Source organism: Trachurus trachurus (assembly GCF_905171665.1).
Source record: "Trachurus trachurus genome assembly, chromosome: 19".
In the NCBI taxonomy this organism is placed as follows: Eukaryota; Metazoa; Chordata; class Actinopteri; order Carangiformes; family Carangidae; genus Trachurus; species Trachurus trachurus.
The window spans coordinates 11343944-11364964 of NC_139913.1; the positions used below are offsets into that span (position 1 = coordinate 11343944).

At 41.6% G+C, this 21021-nt stretch overlaps 2 protein-coding genes across 2 annotated transcripts; one reads left to right on the forward strand and one right to left on the reverse strand.

Annotated features, from left to right (window-relative positions):
* Positions 1–10986: 10986 nt before the first annotated feature.
* LOC311002571 (inactive all-trans-retinol 13,14-reductase) lies at positions 10987–19282 on the reverse strand (the record flags this gene model as incomplete). The annotated part of the gene is made up of 11 exons (XM_083993975.1): positions 10987–11156; positions 11536–11695; positions 11824–11990; positions 12167–12276; positions 12569–12707; positions 12834–12953; positions 13042–13239; positions 16835–17030; positions 17136–17377; positions 17982–18164; positions 19123–19282. The coding sequence occupies 11 exons, from the start codon at positions 19280–19282 to the stop codon at positions 10987–10989; spliced, it is 1845 nt and encodes a 614-aa protein (XP_083850101.1).
* Positions 14825–15255, forward strand: LOC311002572 (myelin basic protein-like; the record flags this gene model as incomplete). Its single annotated transcript, XM_083993976.1, has 1 exon — positions 14825–15255. Exon 1 carries the CDS (start codon positions 14908–14910, stop codon positions 15253–15255), a length of 348 nt encoding a protein of 115 aa, XP_083850102.1. The 5' UTR covers positions 14825–14907.
* Positions 19283–21021: the final 1739 nt, after the last annotated feature.

A 21021-nucleotide genomic window follows, 5' to 3' on the forward strand; every position in this document is an offset into this window, starting at 1 on the left:
TCAGAGTCACTGCAGCACTTACAGCGGCGAGAGGCTTTTCATTAAGTTTAATGGTTATACTTAACCTGATAATGACAGTGGCCGCCCACATTTAAGACAGGATCCACTGCTTCCTGCCCCTTCAAACACCTCGGACTCTTATAATGACAGCACTTAAGTTGCACAGCAGAGCCACCTGTGTCATTGTTAGGCCAATCAACAACAACAAAATTTTGCTTTAGGGCTGCAACTAACGATTATTTTCATTATAGATTAATCAGTCGATTATTTAAACGATTAACCGATTAGTTGTTTGGTCAAAAAAATGTTGAAAAATGAATGTCAATCAGTGTTTCTCAAACCACAAGATGACGTCCTCCAATGTCCTGTTTGTCCACAAACCAAAGAGATACTCAGTTTATCGTCATAAAGGAACAAAGAAACCAGAAATATTCGCATTTAAGAAGCTGAAATCAGTGAATTTTGACTTTTTTTCTTAAAAAACAACTCAAACCGAGTATTCGATTATCAAAAGAGTTGACGATTGACGAGTTGCAGCTCTACTTTACACCTTTTTTTAACCGTATTATCTTGAAAACGGAAAGACTTGGGCATCAAGAATGGGGAAGACATGTAGTATGTCATCCTGAGGTACAGAAATTATACAGATCCATGATGCTAAAGGATGTAGCATGGTGCTCCAGAGATAATAAATAGACGTTAACCCCGGGGATTATGGAGGTGGTGGACTCTTCTTTTCCCCTCCTCATGTCGAGACACTCAACAGTCTACATTCCTGCTCCAAACAGTTTTCCTGGAGCCGAGCCGCCTAACAAGACGACACCATTACCAAACACAATCTGCTTTCCCTATCATCATGTGCAGTGCAACAGCAGACAAAAGTGGTGTAGTTTAAAAGCATCTGTCGTTGGCTCGATGCTGCACTTTAAAAAAAAAAAAAAAAATCTCACCTTGCAGTTTGCAGTTAAAGAACAAAGATCAATTTAGCATCAAGTCTTTAATTGTTTATGTCTGATCTGTTTCTGCCACATCTTCACTCTCCACCTCTGCAGACACACTTTGCTCCCTCTCTTTCTTTCTCTCTCACTCTCTTCCTCTCTCTCTCTTCCTTTTTAATTTTTGGCCTGTCTCTACCTGTCTTGCGCATTGCTGGAGTTCTTCATTTCTCTTCACTCTGCCACCCCCCCACTCACTCCCACCAATACCAGCCCACTCAACTCCACGCTTCCCTTTAAACATCCCCCCGCAGTGGGAGGGAGATAAGCACCCAGTCTTAAAAGAGAAGAGCCACCCTGGGGCGACGTGAGAGTTCACTGGGTAGGAGTGCATGGACTCCAGTGTGTCAGAGACTCCACCTTTTCCCACCCACTAAACCCAGCCCCGGTCCCACCCAGCCTCTCCTTGCTTCGCTCATCGAGAGGTTTTTTTTTTGTCTTTCCACTGTCAAATTCATGGAGGTTGTTACTGTTTATTCAAAGTAGAGGCCGCATTTAGTTGTAGTTGTAGTCTCTCCTTGTCTTGTGCAGTTGTGAGTTTTTTATTGTCTAGTTCACAGCAGTAAAGATTATAGCCCTGGGGATACTTCTCCCACTTCCAAACCTTTTTTTAATTCCATATTGTTGAAATCTGATATCACACTTTGAGGGAAGACCCTTTTTTTCCCTCTCTCAACATAGTCATCTTCCAGAAACGCAGGTGACATTCCCTCTCAGTGAAAAGACGGATGACAGTAACAGAGTACAGCCTGGCTTATATGAGGGAGAGGGAGACATCTTTTTGTTCTGTCCCAGCACATGAGTTCAATTCTTCTTACCGCATCTGGAAACACTTAAAGTTGGACTGCTGGCTGCATTGTGCTCAGCTCGGCACTGTGACTTCGGCCTCAGAAACAAAAACCTTAAGGCGGAAAAGAAGCGAAAACAGCCCTGTAAGAGTCAAGTCTCGAGGATAGGAAGCCTTTTTGGTTTGTTAATAGTCACCACTTCTGCCACGATACACCATTATTGTGGCCAAAGGAAGAATGATTCTTTACATAATGTAATGTGTTTGTCTACTGTAACCAATGCCAGTGCCAAAGACGAAGATTTTCCATTTTTTTTAAGTTTAGTGGAGAATAAAGGAGTCGTAGTCTGAGTCTGACTCTGCAATGATGAGGATATCATCTGTAAGACATGTGAATACAACAACAATGATGATGCTTCTCAGTCTTTAACTTAAAAATTAACAAAACAAGATTAATGTTTATTCAAAAAAAAAAAACATGAACCAGTGATTGATCCCAAAAGTCACGTGATAGCTCAAATCTAGCCAGCTAGTTTAAGTCCTTACCAACTTAAAAACTGCCAATGGTGCATAAAAGCACATATTAACTGCCTGTGTGGTTCTGCCTTTTTATGTGAAGACACATTAATCGTAACTCGTGGTCCACTTTATAAAGTTTCAGCTGCTGCTGCGTCAGCCGATGATATTTCAGTTTCAGTTGCGCTCTCGAGCTGCTATTTCCAAGTTTATGAATGAATTCTCACACTGAGGCTGATATTTGTTTCACCTGAGCTCCTGTCACGCCTATTGTGGTCAATAGTTTTAAGATAGGCATCAGTCTTTTTCTTTTTTTCCCCCCTCCTGTGTGTGTGTGTGTTAAGAAAGGGAGAAAGTGATTCCTGCAGTCTGTGTGTGTTGCTCCAGTTCCTTCAGGGCAGAACAAGCCATAACAAGTAGGCCTGCCTCTTTTATATCACCTGTAGCTATGTGTTTTCCACCCACACACCTCTACTCACTTAGCTATAGCCACTTAAACATGAGCACCCCTCAGTTCTCTCATAGTTTATTTGCGTTTGTCTAATCTGTGTCTTGTATGTTTGTTATTAGTTCTGTTTTTTTCCTCCTTCAGATGAGCTGCAGTGTTGTTGAGTTGGGTTAACTGTTTGACAAAAGATTAATCTGCAACCATTTTGACGATTGATTTGTTATTTTCTTGTTATGTATTTGAAGAAATGTTAATATCCTCTAGTAACAGCTTCTCAATGTTGAGGACAACATTTCTGGTTTCTTTCTTTGGGCGGCTGTGGTTCAGGAGGTAGCGCAGGTTGTTCACTAACCGGAAGGTCGGTGGTTCGATTTCCCCAAGTGTCCTTGGGCAAGATGTGTGTTGTGTGTGAATGATTAACTTTCAAGCGACAGCGCTGTATGTACTGTATGTGTGTGTTAATTGCCTTGAGTGGTCCTAGAGACTAGAAAAACGCTATATAAGTACAAGTCCTTTGACCTCTAAGACAATAAACTGATTCTTTTTTATGTCATATTGAGACGCATAATAAACCAAATACTAATCCAGTAATTGAGAGGACAGCAGCTTGATCAGTAATGAAAATGATAGATATTTCTTATGCTGTTGTAGAATTACAAAAACTGACAAAATAAAGGAAAAGAGCGGGATTGAATAATCTAGAAAAGCCTTTCCTTCCCCAGATAATACCTAGAGAAAAAGCCATCAAATGCAGAAAAGTGTGAAAATGATATATGCCTAAAAAGATTGGCAAAAATGTCGGCACTCGTCCGCCTGAGGGACATAAAGGAGGCCTGGACTGGCAGCTGTCTGTGGAGAAAAACCCCCAAAGAGCAGAAGACTGAAGGTGGAGTCTTTCATTGTGGTCCGAGGGATGACTTTATTTGTGTTACAGTAGTTTTCACTGGGACAGTTTAATCACACTCTGCTGGAGGACCAGACGTTTGAGTTCAGAGAGGATGAATCACCAGGCCAGAACATCTCATCAGTAACAATAACCTTGCAGTCTTTCCTGAGGCTTTATCTCACATTATGTCTGCAGCAGAGTAAAACACATATGAAAGTGGCTGGCTGCTTTTAGATTTTTAAAATCCTTGCAGGTATAATCAGAGATACAAAGACAGATTGTCCACCTGGAATCCTTCAGATGTTGTCTAAACTCAGAGGTCGTTCTGCCAACATGGTCTCAGCGCTGAAGTAAAAAAACATGTAGGTACGACCCCTCTGGGATCATCATCACGCTGTGAGGCCTTGTCCACAGAGGCCAGAGTAAACAGCCCCCACCCAATGGGAGAGCAAAGCCTGCGCTTGAGATTTCACAGGAGATCAGGACCGAGGTATTAGTGTCAGTCAGCCGGAGTCAGGCGGAGCCAAGTGGCAACAGATGACATCCTCAACCGTGCTTGTGTGTTTGTTTCTCTCAGAGGAAATAGCACTGATAAAATAGGAAATCTGTTGATCAGGGAAAATATCTATCATGTTCATTTGGTTTTGTTACAGCCCTTTGAGGAAATGTACGCCAAAGAATCAAATAAATAAAAGGATATTGCGAATCCATGAAGAAGGAATTGAGTATGCCACCTTCTGGCCGAATGCTTCTCATATCTGTGCTAAGTGGAAAAGTAAACAGTGAGCGTGTGTAAAGATCAAGGCCTAAGCATGTCTCAGCAAACTGTGTAACACTTTGCAAACTGTTGAAAAACCAGGACCCAGAAGACATCTTGAAAAATGGAAAAATGATCCACTTTTCTTCTTATAAATGGCCATTTTAGTCGAGGTTCATCATGTCAGGTCATGTTGATTTACACAGGCCAGAATCACAAGTTAGTCTGTTACTGCGTTGGAGCAGCTTCTGTCCTCAACGGTCTTGGCTCGGTTGAGGAAAAACGCCACATCAGAACTACAGAATACAGTTTGTATCCAAAACATGTGTTGAGGAGTCATCCTCACCGCCCCCCCTCCCCTCTCTCTCTCTCTCAGTGCTGGCTGTGTTCACACCCACAGAAGAGCCCCCTCTAGTGCACGCTGCCTCCTGCATTATAGGCTCACCCCAACTTCCCAAGCTGGCACGCCGTGTAAACACAGAGCAGATGACGAATGCGGATGCGTTATTGCTGCGACGAGGATTACTCAGCGGAGGGTGGGCATACAGTATTCGATGGGGAAAGTGGAGGTGGTGGTGGGTGGGAGAACTTGAAGGCGAACCGTTGAAATGTGACACTCCGGGTCATGTCTGAAGCATCCGCTGGAAAGGAGGAGCTGCAGTGCACATGGGTGTGAAAAAGCAAAGAGATTAACTCTTTCATTAAACCACAGGATGATTATTATTAGTATAACGTGGGTTTTATTTTCTTCCTGTATATGATAAATATAGCACAACTTCTTGACAGTATCTGCGATGGAGTAACATTTCCGAATTCTTGCCCTAAACCTGACAAACGTCTCACATTGCCAGATGTGGATTAAAGCCAGAGATTCTTATCCTCAGCGCTGCTCTGAACACTGCGAACTATCATCACATAATAGAGTGTTGTGGCTTTGTGGTTCAGCCAGGTAGTGATTACTTTTGTTTTCTCCACAACGATGTGTGTCTCCCTCCCTCCCTCCCATTCACTTTGCTGCGCTGCTTCAAGTGAAGGGAGCCAGAGACGTGGAGGCCGAGGTGGGATCTTCATGTCGTTGTTGTGAACCTGGAGGTCAAATGTCAGCTGTTTGTTTTCTCCAGGCGCAGATGGAGCAGGAGTTAAACCGTAGCAGCAGCAGAATTATTAAATATTTGTTATAGCTTGTGTATGAAAAGATATTGCGCTGCTTTATAAAAGCTCTCCTTTTTCTGGGCCTCTCTATTCCTGCCTCCTCTCTCTCTAGTCTCTCTGCTCTCTCACTCATCCAGACTTCAACATGCAGCATAATTTACAATCAAATGTGCACAACAGCCACACAGGAAATATTAAACAGCTGAAAGGGGAAAGCAGGCAGAGGCCTAGCAGGAGAGGTTTCTCAGGCCTAACTTATTCGATCGGATGAGAAGAAGCAATAATAATATCATGAGTTCTTTAACACAGCTCTTCAAAGTGGCAGCGGGGGGAGTGGAAATCCATAGGACAGTGCTGTTGTAGATGTATCTATGTTTATTATAACTAAGGAAAGCTTTGTGGAAAATGATTCTTGTGTGCAGTTTACATTTACTCCATCCCTGCCCATCGGTTATCAAAGTGTGCAAATATATTGTCTTGTTGATTTTTCACCTGAGAGGATGGGAAATATGGCTGCAACGGACCAGCATTTCTTTTCCTTTATGGTTCAGCCTTTATGTTCCATAGTTGAAATGGAGCTATAAGCTCTGCATTTATAATAGATTATAACTATAATGTACTGTATAAGGTGACATGATTTTATAAACACCATAAAAATGATGTCCAAACAGTAAAAAGGGGATTCACAGTGAATTATGAAGCTGCAGCTCTGTTCAGCTTTATGAGGATTTATGGTGAGTTTAAACTCATTGTTTAGTCTGGACCTCAGTTTTACTGTTGTGTTGTCATAGTGTGAGTTTTAAGCAAAAAAAAAAAGAAAAGAAAAAGAAGCTAGCGACCTGGCGAATATTGTAAAGTATTTAGCAGCTAAAGCACAAAATGCTTTACCTCGGGTTGGTAGAGACCAAACATAGAGATAAAAGAGATAGAAAATTGTACTTGACGTTAATCACATGACTCCAAATCCAGGACTATAATATTGTGTTCACAACATGTTTCTACTGTCACTGTTTTCAATGCCCCTTTAAACCCCTGAAACAAAAACCCTTGAATAATTTAGGACAAATTAAAACAGCAAATCCACACAACTAACAAGCAGGAACATGACAAAACCACTGTACCAATTAATTATAGAAGTATATGGCTATAGTTTTTCTTCCAATCAATTACGCAGTTTATTGTTTGCTCGTTCATGTGCACATAACAGTAACACAACTGGCTGAAGTTTAGTATGCGGTCCTAACCTACACATAATGTACAACTGCTGGTCTGAGCTTGAAGTATGCAGACATGTGGACTTGAGCGAAGCGGTTGTGTTTCAGACTACAGAGGGGAGAGGACGGAGCTGGGGAAGCTGCCATTTTCCTTGGATTTTCCATTTAGCTCAACAGAAAGTTGGCCTGAAGCAGCAGCTCTCGGCCGACATTGGAGAAGCGGTCTGTTATCTGTGTCGAGCAGGAAAACAGCAACAGATCCGTCTGGTTGAATGGAAGAAATCTTTTTTCTTCCCCCTTTTCCTTTGCAAACATCTGTCTTTTGGTGAAATTTAAAGTCAGTTTGAAAGTTTTCACCTCTCAAGGGCACCTAATCATGTAATGTTTAAGTGAAGCTGACCCTTACACAACAACTTGTGGTGTTGTTTTCTTTTTCCTTTTTTTTCACCTGCTCATCCCTGTAAACCCAGTCTGATCCTGGGTGCTATCTTCAGACCGGCTCTTCCTCTCATCTGGGTCGTCTGAAACTTGCTTATGAGAGTCGTCAGATTGGTAGCAGCTGTGGCTGTTGGCCGGGTTCAAGCTGTGGGAGGCTGCGGCAGGCCAGCGGGGAGGAGCTCCAACATCTGGAAAAGAAGGAAAGCTGGCTGAAAGGCAGAGGCAAGAGCCCATGCAGCAACATGAGCGCTCTGTGAGCCAATCCTGCTGCTGCTGCTGCTGCAGTGTTAGCCACTTTGCTGTTGCTTCTTTGTGTATAAAAAAAGGTCTCAGGTGGATTCGTATTGAACCACAGCTTTGCCAGTGATTAGTTCATTTAAAGGAAGGCATCTGTTTGGTAGAGAGCGTAACAAAGAGTGGTCGACGCAGTGAAAAGAGTGGACTGCTGTTATTGAGCTGCGACCCTGTGGGCCTCTCTTGATGTAAGAGCGTGTCTAAACATGTGGGAGCCGCCTGTTAGAGGAAAAAGAAGAAAGGGGGTTGAGGTGGTGTTTGAGCTGGTCAAGAAAAATTCAGATTCCTCCTCTAATCTGCCTTTTTTGACTCGTCTTAGCACGGAGATAATGATTCTCTACAGCCAGTAATGTGATATCTAAAAGTTTTGTTAATGCCTTTATTTTAGTTTGACAGTGAGAGAAGGACGACAAATCACACACAACTGTTAAAACACAATAAATTCCATTGAAAGTGGGCGAAATCCAAAAGGAACACAATAAATGTCAGTGTCATGATTATCAATGTAATACTTTAAACGAAGCACTTAAAAAAGTGGAGATGGTAAAAGTAATAGTTTATAGATAAGTAACAAGCTGTTTATGAGAACAATTTGGCTGCCAGCTTGAGAGAAACATTCGTTCAGCTGCTGCACACCCACCACATCTGGTAACTTCTTCTGTCCCTGACCCTCCAACCTGAATGTTGTTCTTACAAAATACCTGATCACTGATCCATAAAGCACCGATTAATGAACCATTAATGCTAACATTACTACTTAATAAATTATCAACTTAATGCATGCTCATGCTCACAGTGACTATGCTACAATGTTGATGTTGATATCTATGTTCATTATCTTAAAGGGATAGGTTTCCCTCATCAAACTCATCAAATACACAATCCAACAACTCCAAAACGCTCTGGTGGACAAGTTGTGACCTGCACATTCACCACGCAATGAGATAATAACGGACCGTTGCAAGACGGAGTTGCTTTGTGCAGAGACTGCTCGGTGAAAAACTGCCCCCGACGGGAACGCGCATCAGTGGTTTTGCATGAATTTGCGAGAACGTTACGAAAGCTTCGTTATTATCTAGTAGTGAATGTGCAGGCCACAACTAGTCCACCAGAGCGTTTTGGAGTTGTTGGATTGTGTATTTGATGAGTTTGATGTAGGAAACCAAGAAATCCCATTGGCCTCCATAGCGTAGCTCTGATCAGCTCGCAGCTCTGCTCCACCTTTCCAAAAATAGCTTGCACAGACAATTAAAGGTAACAAACCTACTCCTAAGACGATAGGGGTAATGGCAATGGGCTAATTTGCCAAAATGTTGAACTAACCCTTTAATATATCATGTTAGCATGCCAACATTTTCTAGTTCAGTCATGGATGATGGGATGATTTAGACAAAAATGAATAATGGAGGTAAATAAAAAGTCATCATTATCAAACATACAGTTCATCACCATGTGGAGAACATTAATGGCTGAAACTTATTTCTCAGCAATCCATCCATTATGTAACGGGAATTTACACCAAAATCCAATAATGTTAGCTTCAATTCAATTCAATACTTTATTGTCATTGTCAACTGCAACAACGAAATTGCGATAAAGCCATCACAGTCCAGCATAATCATTGTTTTAGTAGAGGAGAAGTCGAGGAAAAACTGAAGATTTGCAGTACAGTTAGTGCTCTGAGGAACATTAATATGAGAACAAATTTCCATTGCAGAGACTCCAGTAGTTATTGAGATATTTCAGCTTCGACTAAAGTGGTAGAGCAGCCGACCAACCAACATAACCATCACCATCCCGAGAGCCACGCGGCTAACAAAGCTGAAACTATGGGTTGGTTTTTATTCCTTTACTCAAACGGTGGTTAAAGTGAGTTTACGTGGGTCTGTTTATAACTTTGTGAGTCAGTCAGAGTCACAGCAGCAAGAAGGCAGGCAAGAGTTACTATACATGTCACGTTTATTTCTGGTGAAGCAGTGCACTTTATCGTGCCATGGTAATTATATGTTATGGTCTGCAGAACTTCCAGCCAGGCAAAGTCAGTATAATTAACTTTCCTCCCTCCCTGTTTGCTCCTCATTCTTTAAACTTTTCTTTATTTTTTGCTCTTTTTATGCTCCAGTATTGAGAGAAAAAATGGTGAGAGTAGTGAACGCAGATCAAGCAGCAGTGAGTGAGTGAGTGAGAGCGCGTTCCCTGAGTTTGCACAGCAGAGGGATGGAGGTGAACAGAGCGAGAGAGGCACTGGCATCCCACCGGCTGCCTGGACAGAAGGGGCTTTCTTCTCTTCGGATCCCCCACCGGTCGTCTCCAACAGGCCACAGTTTGTCGGCCAATCTGCCCACCGTTTACTGAGGAAATGTTCACTTAGTGCAGGAAGTCTGAGGTTTCCCCCCCGACGTTTGATTTCAGGTGTTACCCAAACAACACCGGGGTTATAAGTCAGGGCAGAACAACATAGGTGGGAACTAAATCCAGGGGGGACAGTTCACCAGTAAGTGATATGTAAACGATTAGTGACAGTAATCACACATTGTACCGGATGCTATAGTAGGTCACTCTAGTTTAGCAATATGAAATATATACTATATATATATTTAGGCCTATTCTGATTATGTTTTATAATGTTTTCCCGTGGTGTTGTTGAGAAAGAGGATTGAGGATTGTAATCAAAATCAATATATTGATATATTAAGTTTATTGAGCAGTGAAAAAACAAAGCAAGTAAAAAGAGGCGCTGAACAATAAGACAAAAAAGATCTGTATGTACAAAAACAGGCCAAATCTACAAAAATCAATGCGTTTTGTTGTTCTGATAGCTGTGCTAATGAAAGAGCATTTGTCTATATATTTCATTGTTTTAGATTAAGCTGACATAGCAATATATTTAAAAACAAAGACAAAATAATGGAGCAATAGTATTTTACATCAATCAGTAAATAAAACAATGAAATAAAGGAAAAGCTTTAATAATTTACAATTCTTTCGAGGTAATAATAAACCTTTATGTGCACATGATGATCATAATAAGAAAACTGAAAGCTTATTATAATTATATACCCAAATAAACAAAAGCTTAATATATTTTCTATAAAATACTTCACAGTTACAGTGGGCTAATAAATATATCCACCCCTAACATCTGTATATAGTTCCCTTCTTAACTGCAACCTTAATGAGTGCTTCACCACTATCCATTGTACTTTCTTACGACTGGGCATTTGATCCTTTTAGCACAGATCACCAACTGATCCACCATGATTTGGCTTAAGATAGCAAGCAGCTTTTTTGGTTTTCATCGTATTTAGATTTTTTCCTCTCCTCTGTCAGAAAGGACCACTATGGATATAGATATGTACATATGCACAAACATAATGTAGGTCAAATACTGTGGCGGTGTGTTCCTCTCTGCTTCCCATAATAATCAGGGGTCCTTTTACACCAGGATAGTAGGAGTGTAGTTCCACTGACGTCCTGCAGGGGAAGTACGGAGCGCCACTCACTGCAGTTTCTTCTGAGCCAGCTGGGCCATCTCTTTGGCTTTCCTCCTCTTCAGCTTCTTCTTGAGGAGGAGCAAGTCGATGTAGACGATGTGATCCAACACCGTGGACGCGCACAGGAGTCCGCCGTGTAGAGCTCCTGCGATCCCACAGCTGAACACGTCTTGGCCTGGAACACAGAGATATGTACAAGTTTCTGGATGAGATGGAAATACCTGGAATCTGGGCTCAGATTCTTGTCTGTGTTTCCCTCTACACTGTGATTTTCTTCACAAGCTTTAGAGAAAATATAGTTTTATTTTGCTTTGTGGCTTTCTTAGAGTTAAGATTAAAGTCTTTAAAGCTATGCCACTTAACTAATTCAGCATAAATTGGCTTGAAACCTCTTGCATTTCATAATGTTATTATCCTTCCCATACTGAATTAATCAATCTGAGGGCTTGTCTGTGCCTGCGACACCTTCAATCACAAACCACAAAGCGCTGGCTGTGCTTGAAGAAAACTTCTACATAAAATCCTTCAACAATTCAAAAAATAAAGTTTCATACCTGATATGTAGAGGTTTTTGACAGGGGTGTTGCACCTGTTCCTCGCCACAGCCTCAGCGTGGAAACGATCCAGGTTGTGCTCAGCAGAGTACATGGCTCCACGCTGGGCACCCAGGTAGTGCATGTTGGTCAACGGGGTCGCCACATCCTGGAAAACCAGCTGGGAAAAAAAGTCTTATAGGTTACACTGCAGCCTGTAATCAAACAGTGACAACCCACATTAACTGTGACACATTTATAAAAGTTAAAGCACAATAGAAACATACTCAATAATCTGGTAACGTGTACCTTGTCTTTGATTTTCGGGAACAAAGTGCAGGCCCAGTTGAAGAGGTTCTTAGCAAATTTCATTTTGTAGTTGTAGTACTCGTCGCCCCTTTTGCGCACACTAGTGTCCTTCCATTCCTCGAACCATTCATACTTCACCATAGTCAGTATTGTCATGCAACATTTTCCTGCAAGGATGAAACAGACAAGGCATCATCACACTTGTGTTATTTTCTGGTATTTCATATCAGATCATGTTCAAATTAGGTCGTTTTCTGAGTAAAACCATTTAATCATCCTTTCTTTTATCATAAAATCCTGTTTCCTCTATTATTGGGGGGGAAATATAGGCTTTTGTTTGTACCTGGGTGTCTTAATTTGGCCTCTGGATCTTTGGAAGATGGGATTGTGATGAACATCATGGGGATGTTATCTGGTGCATCCTCTTTGCTCAGTGCAAAGAAGTCTTCCATCCTAAAAAGATGCAAAAACACATATCATCATCATCATCATTATCATCATCCTTTAGAGCTTCATCAGCAACACAAAAGACTCCATGACTGTGGTATTAATACAGCCTGCAGCTCTGAGCTGACTGATCCTTTACTCCATCTAGAGGACAAAGAGGGAATTCCTGACCTGCTGTTCCTGGTTGCAGAGTCAGTTTTCCCTCTTTGAGTTTCCACTACTTATACAGCAGTGCTCCCTTCTGGCTGCTAAATGCCACATCCCTATTTAGAGTGTGACTAGTGCTGTGGATACTTACGACTGGTCCATATCATTGTTCTTGAACAGCCAGAAGTTGGTGGACACGAGGCCCAACTCCTCCTCAGTTCCTTCAAAGCCAGAGAAGACCAAGAAGGATCCTCTGCCGTGTTTCATCATGTTCAGCCTCTCCTGAATATCTACAACGTGGAGAAGAGAAGAATCACCTTACAGCCTCTAGATTGTTATCATACAATAACTCAGGATATATATTATACACTAGAGTCTGTCCAGTGAAATGAAATGGATCACATTGGTTTGCTGACCTGGCTTGATTTGAATCTCAGGTGGAAGAAGCTTCTGGAAGGTGGTGAAGATGCCACAGTTTGAGACGACCACAGGAGCACGAACCTCCACTTCCTCTTGACCTTTCCTGACTTTCACACCTGTCACACACTTGAGGTTAGTCGCCTGGAAAGCAAATCTTTTGGCTTTTAAACATGTGGAAGCCTGAGCTGCTGGATTCGTTCTCACCACAAGCTGCTCCCTTCTCATTGATCAGGATCTGGGTGACCGGAGCTCTGACCAGACAGTTTCCTCCATACTTTTGAATTGTGCGGATGATGTGGAAGGCGATTTCACTGGCACCGCCTCTAGGGTAGTAGGCGCCTCGTTTGTAGTGGTGAACCAGGAGGGCGTTAATCAGGATACTGGAGTCCTTAGGAGGCACACCTACATGAGGAAGAGAAAGTACAGTGAAGTTTAGTTCAGGATAATATTCCAGGTAGTCACTAAGAGTTTAGAGACAAAATGTTCAATTTAAAGGAGACATATTATGCCTCTTTTCCACAAATTAAAATAGTTCCCAGCTGTCTTAAAGACATGTCTGTGACATGCTTCGGTCAAAATACCCCAAGGATCAAACATCACAGCTCTTTTCATCCTCAGCGAGTGTGTGTTCATCTCAGCCACCGTACCCAATTTAAACACCATCCATTAAGAAGACATATGAGGCGCGCCCAACAAAGGCCTCCACAGTGCGGCGGCTGCTTTGCATCAGGCTGTGAGTTCACAGTTTTCTGTTACGTATTCTGTAGAGAAAATTAATAGCACACCGATCCAACCGAACCGCACATTTTGATCTGTTCCGAATCAAAATGGTATGAAAGAGGAAGAAAAAAAGAAGAAAAAATACGCAGGATAACAAAAGCTTTATGTTGTTATTTAACATGTTATAACATGCTAAATAACAACATTAAGCTAACTTACATGCTAAATAACAACATTTAAAGCTAACTATAAGTTAGCTTTAAATGTTGTTATTTAGCATGTTATAACATGTTAAATAACAACATAAAGCTAACTTACATGCTAAACAGCAACATGTAAAGCTAACTAACATGCTGAACAACATCTACACCTAACTTACATGTTAAAAAACATAATTTAAAGCTAACTTACTTGCTAAATAACGTGATTTCAAGCTAACTACATGTTATAGCCTAACAACATATTAAGCTAACTGAAATACAACAACATTTAAAGCTAATTAAAATGCTGAATAACAACATTTAGGCTACAGCTAACTAAAATGCTGAATAACAACATTTTAAGCTAACTTACATATTAAATAACACAAATTAAAGGTAGCCTAACTTACATGTTAAATAATAACATTTAATACTAACTTGTTAAATCAGAACATTTTAAGCTAAATAGAAAGTTGAGTAAAAGTTGAAGCTGTTTGAATCGGTTTCAACACGAGGACAAACATGTCGTCTGTAGTGTGAACCCGAGGTTTGATCTCATGTCTGTGCAGACGGAGATCGACGCTCGGCTCGTGTTGGCATGTTTCACGCAGTCAAACGGCCTCAGTCAGTGTCTGAGTCAGCGTGTGTGTGTTCATCTCAGCCACCGGCGTACGTACGTCCAATTTAAACACCATCCATTAAGAAGACATATGAGGCGCGCCCAACAAAGGCCTCCACAGTGCGGCGGCTGCTTTGCATCAGGCTGTGAGTTCACGCTCAGAGATAACTCTTGTTGTTACCCCCCCTCGGCCCGGGGTGAGGCGTACGGGGAGAGGAACAATGGCCCTGGCCCATGCCGAGGGCAGCAGTGACTGACACAGCCACTGAAGCTCCGAAGAATGCCTGGTGTCAAGCCAGAGCCATGGATCACCCCGACACCCCCACCCCACCCCATCCAATGTCCCATCCCATCCCATCCAATGTCCCATGATGCATCGGGCCCGATCGAGGGGACGACACCTTTAAAGACGGCCCCCGAGTGTCAGAGGGACTGCATACCGAGCTGAGTTGGCACCGTGGGCCGTATAGAGGACTGTACTGAAGCCTGAAGGACAGAGGTCAACCCCACCCAGACGCAGCAGCTGAAAGCATGGCCACGGCGAGCGGATCGGGACAGAGCACCTTCGGGCTCGGGAGGAAAAAGAAGAACCCAGGACTCATGGATCAGATTAGCAAATTCTTTGGAGGAGACAAAAAGAAAAGGAGCAAGGGGTCGTTCCGGGGTCACCTGGCCTCCTCTCCCCAGCAGTCCTCCTCCCGCCGCCGGACCAATGAGAACGCTGTGGTGCATTTCTTCAGGAGCATTGCCTCGTCGCCGCGTGCCGAGAGCACAAAGTCGCCGGTCAGGAGACGCAGAGACCAGAGCACGCTGTCCAGACTCTTCAACCTAGGAGATAAGTCCCGTCCATCCCCCAAACGCTGGAGCACCATCTTCTAAGCTCTCCGCCGAGGACCAGGCCACAAATCCGACGCCGACGGGACGAGACGAAGCAGATCGGGCGGACTCGGCGGACTCGCAACCTCAAGAAGATGTTAACTCACTAACACCATGACCCAACATTGACACAGTGCAGAAGCCACTCTCCGGGGATGTAGGTCGTCCACGTCTTCCTCTTCCTCTTCTCCTTCTCCTTCGTAATCCTACGTCATCTTGTCGCAGTCGTTGTTGGAGGTTCGAACCTCAGTCTCTCAGTCCGATGGTGCTACTGTCGTCTGTCGTCGTCTGTCGTCCATCTTGAGGTTTGTTTTTGTTCGTTTGTGGCAGATGTTTTTTTGGTTTTCGTCTTCACGCCTTCTCCCCGCTGCTTTTTCTAGAAGCTCGACTCACCTGAACAAACCGTCGTCGTTGTTGAGAAAAAAAAAAGAAAGAAAAGCCCGGACGGAGAGTGGTTCTTCTTCTGTTTGTGCTTGAGTTTGAACCTGCATGTGAGAGTAGCACGAGTCTCTAACCCCGTTTTAACTTGTTTCATTATTAATGAACATGTACAGTACGCGATGCTGTCGATGCCCTTTATATAAATGCACTGTTACGTAACTGAAACGGTCCACTGTCTTTTTCCTGCACCTATCCATCTCATTTTATTGTTTCTTTGTTTCTATGTTTGCATGATAAATTAAATTTTGAAGTTTTTTTTTATTTTTTATGTCGTTGACTGTTTTATTTAATTTAATTTAATTTAATTCAAAAGGCGACACACAGGTTTTTTTAGTTGTGAACTGGTGGTCAGAGGGGAAGTGGTTCAGTGGTTCAGGGGTCGAAGGCCGGAGGCCGGAGGAGTCTCAGTACCGAAGGACAGGAAGTTGAGTGTTTGTTCATTATTTTTAAATGTGTTAAAAACATGGCCGCTCTCGTTTGTACGTGATGTTTGTAAGTTTGTAAGTTTGTGAGCTTTAACTGTTGCAGGTGGAGGTGGAGGTGGAGTGTTGTGTTTCCTCTTCATGTAAACCTGAATGTTCGGTCTAACTGAAATAAAAAAAAAAACTTCTGTCGTCTCTTAGTTAAGACTCATTAAATGTTTTAAAATCTGAAAAAAAAAAAAAAAAAAAAAGCTCTTTTCATCCTCTCAAAACAGCCCTGTTCAGAATGGCTGGTTTCAGTGCCTGTCCCTTTAAATGCAAATGAACCACTGCTCACCCCACCTCGCCTCCTCTACCTGTACTCAGAGTGGGATTATTCAAATTTGAAAACGGACATCATTGTATGACAACTGAGGGAACAGCTCGTAAAACCACATGGATTTCAACCTCAGGAGCCTACAAATTACAGATTTTTTTTTGTCAATTCTCACATTTTTGGGGCCGGAAGGCAAGAAAAAGTGATAATATCCAAAATATGTCCCCTTTGAGGTGTTCACATATCCATTGGGGAGCCATTGAACCCAGTTAACCAAGTTTTCTGATGATTTGGTTTTTATGGCAGCAACAGGGAATTATTTCAATCATCTGGCCTCAGTTCACTCTGAAGATTTGACTATAGTTCAAAAACCTGCTGTATTATATAATATTTGCAGACCCACCATAGAAAAGGTAAGAGAAGATGACTTGCAGGTCCTTGTTGCTGGTCAGGGTGTTGGCCAGATCCGTTGCACCTGTGCCGGTCAGACGGAAGACCGGGGAGCAGAGGTTTGCGATGCCCGATTTCAGCAGGAATAAAGACACCCACTGAGGGATCAGCTTCAGAGTTGCCAGATAGTGCGTCTTCTTAGCTGAGATCTTTTTGGAAGAAAGGACGAAGTTTAAAAGGGTTTTAGATGTAGAGTAGAAGCATTTTAGAGGCAGGCGACGGACTAAAAATATGTGTCCGCTTGCTCTCGGTACCTTCATGATTTTGAAGAACGTCTCGATGGCCTCGGTGTCGTCAGGGAATTGCTTCAACAAATGTGCCTTCATCTCAGTTTTACCAGAGAACATGGTGTACTCTCGTTTCTCCTCGCCCAGGCCGATCTGGATGGTGTCAAAATGTTGATTGAGCTCCTGGAACTCCAGCTGACCTTCGGAGATCTGGTCGAAGGCGATACGCAGCAGACTGTTCTCATGAACCTGACCAATGTAGTGAAGTCCTGGAGAGAAGAAGATTCAGACAAAGAGGTGTGAATGCATGTTATCGATCTTTTTAAATGTTTAAATGTTTGGTTTGGTCAAATTAAATGATCTGAAGGTGTCATCTTTAGTAATTGTCAGTTTTTCTGACAGTTTGATTGGACGGATGATGAAAAATAGTAATTGGTTGCAGCCCCAGTCTCAAATCTGATTTCCTTTTCAATCATCAAACATCAGAAAATGTCCATTCATATAATGTTTCCACCCACTTGTGCGCAGTTGGTGGTTCAGAAAGGTTACTCACTACTGCGCCTTATCAGGTTGCACCGTGAACACACCATGATCAAACTGCTGTGTGCTCCTAGATATTGCAGGGTCCCTGATAACAGGTCGCTCAGGCCCCTGAAACAGCAACTTATCTATTTGCTATATCTAAATCTATTAACGTTACATGGGTTGTTTTTACCTCTTTTGAACTGAAGACACATTCCTAATGTATCAGGTTCATTCACTCAACTTGTTTAACTCAAGTTTTGCTCAAAATTTGTACAAATTCACTTTAAGGATGGAATAAATAAATAAAAGAGTGAAGATGTGGATTGCATGTATGACAAGTCTTCTTACCAACATCAAACTCAAAGCCTTTCTCTATGTAGGTGTGGCAGCAGCCTCCGGCCTGGTCGTGCTGTTCCAGCACCAGGACTTTCTTCCCGGCTTTGGCCAGCGTGGCTCCAGCTGTCAGCCCACCGATACCACTCCCAATGACGATGACATCCAGATTCTGAGGCACCTTGTCAACACTGAAACCTGGACGGAAACATACAGACCTGGTTTTAATATGGTAAAAATGTATCTTTCTTCTTTTTTTTCATGAAAAAGACATTGTAAATGTTATCACATCCAAATGCGTTGCATAATTCAGTTACATAATTCAGTCTGAAGGTTGCTTTGCACACCTCTCTGATTTATTTCTTATGTCGGCAATAAACAACAGATTAGGCCCGCCGTTAACATATTCATGAGGTCTTAATCCAATTAAGATAAAACACATAGATGAAAAGTAATTACTGTACTAGTGCTAATCTAAACTCTGAGTTATGACAGAGCAAACAGGTAATTTAGATAAAACTTTATCAGCACAGTTCAGCGGATAAAAAAAACCTAGAGTGAGTTCGTTTTCTGTTGGAAGAACTAGACATTTCTGCAGCAAACAGAATGGCTACCTGCCATCTCCCCTAAACTTCAAGAATTACCGTGTTTTACAAAAATCCAGATGTGTAACTAAAAACTAAAACTTTGCTAGAGTGTTTTTTTCCCCCATTATTTTTTTATTCTAATAGCCTTCTGAAGGACTTTTCCAAATTTTGCTGCTAAATTTCAATTTTAATTCAATCTAATTTGGTAGCTGTAATGTTTCTTTTTTCATTAGTGGTTATTATTATTGAACATAATAATAATAATTTAAACTCATTTTTTATTTCAGTTTTTTCTCTTTTTCAAAAGAGTTGTTGTTTTGTTGGCTGGAGTTTTTTTTGTGAAGCTATACATATTAGCTATTATTAGCATTATTCAGTACTTATTCTACATTTTATATTTTCTTCGTATTGACAAACTATTCTAGATAATGAAGTATTGTACCTTAAATTGAGCACATGCAAACCAGTTATCTGGTGGCAAATATATGTCTTTACCAAAGCAATGCATTGCATCACCATTTGATTATAATGCTGCACGCATACATTTTTTTCAAAAGCAATCATTTTACCTTGCTTGATGACTTTGTCCCGCTTCTTCTGGTCAAACTCACGAGGTCCAGGAGGCCTCACCGACTCCAGGGAGAAAGGGCTCGGTTTCCCAAACAGGTACCAGTAGGTGCCTCCGGCCCACAAAATGAACCAAACTAAGAAAATCAAGAGCCACATCATTGGAGATGACCAAATGTCTGTGAGTGGCGACTCTATAGCAGCGTGTTGACGGCAGCAGTGTGTCTGAACGCTGCTCTGCTCATATGGCGGCTTTTATTATGCAGAGTGGCAAAGGTCTGGAGGAGGGGAGGGGAGCAGGAGTTTGATACGTAAAGCTATTCATGTTATGACAAGTAATAAAGATAAAGTGGTGAAAGACCCATTTTTTTCCGTAGTGATGACAGTGCACAAATCACAATAACTGTGTGCCAGCTGTTGCACAGTTACTTAACAGTTACCAAATACTGTTTTGTAGAGACAGCTACAGATATATTTTTTAATTTTTCTATATAAATATAAAAAGTGTTATGAAAACTGTATAAAAAAGTAAACAAAACATTTCTTTGCCTGTGCAGTAATTGGAATTTACTCAAAAGTTGTAATCTTGAAGGTTTCGAAACATTTTGTTTTCATCCTTCACGTGGTAGTTAGTCATTTCAGTAAACTTATAGGAAACCTAGATAGATTAGATTAGGCTATATCCTCAATCGCCTTTCTCTGATAAGGCAATTTAGATAAAGAAAAGTATATGGACAAGTCATCCTTGGTGATAGGGACGGTCCAGTTTTATGTCTTTACAACAATCTAGCGGAGCCAAATCACTGAGTTTCAGCACTCAAGGTCCAATAAATACAGAGATGTCATCCTGACTTCTTAAGAAGACACTTCAGTGTGCAAATAATTAAAATCACTCTGGAGGTACTAGCTAACTAAATCCACAGTATATCTCATCTGAAAGTGGATAAATATATATATATAAAAAACAATTATCTTGTGATAACATCGTTTTTTAATGTGCTATAATGTCACATAGTCCATGCATGGACTTTGAGATCCAGTTATACATTAGTTCAGTTGACTTTGAGCTATAGATTTAATCTGCAGCCACAGATAACGTGAACCACAACAAAGCAACAAGCTGTTACGCCAGAGCCGGTGAATGCAAGATGTAACTTAAAATACAGGTTAAACTTGACTCATTGCAGGTGTCACATGCTGTACCAGGTAGAGCGCAGGTGTAACCAACATGGCTCTGTTTCATTTAGTTGTTGACACTATAAATGTAATTAGTTACATCCGTGTTTGGCAGGTCCATTCAGTTTCCTCATTAATATTAATATAAACACAGTTAGATGACTAAAATGAATATTGTTACATCAGACATTTAGATTATTTTAAATAAAATGATCCAGTGGTCATAATGTCATATAAATTACAGCCATTTAGATTAGACGAATCCATAAACATGCCGCTAATAAAAAAAAACGTACATGACCAGTGTTATCTTAATTAATGGTATCATCAAATATTGTTTAAGAGGTATGTCTGTGTAAGCATGAAACTGAGATCACTGCAATAACTCCAGTGCTACAACATCCTTTGCCCTTTATCTGCAGCAGGGAGCTCAAAGTTTAGAGGTTGTTTTGACTCCTGTGTGTTAAGGTAGGTAGGCTTAAGACTTAAACTTTGAAGCAAAAGACTGATATCACCTCCGTACTTTCCATGATAAGTGGGTCACTATACACGAGGAAAGAAGTCAACTTGTTCAAAGTTGCTGATACAGCGAGTGCTGCCTGAGGTAACGGTGTAAAGCAGGCATATGTATGTGTGTGTCGGTGAAGTCGTGGTTGCAAATGTTAAAACGAATGATGTGTATTTGTCGCTTCCTCCCAGATTGAAAATGACACTAATTGGATGGA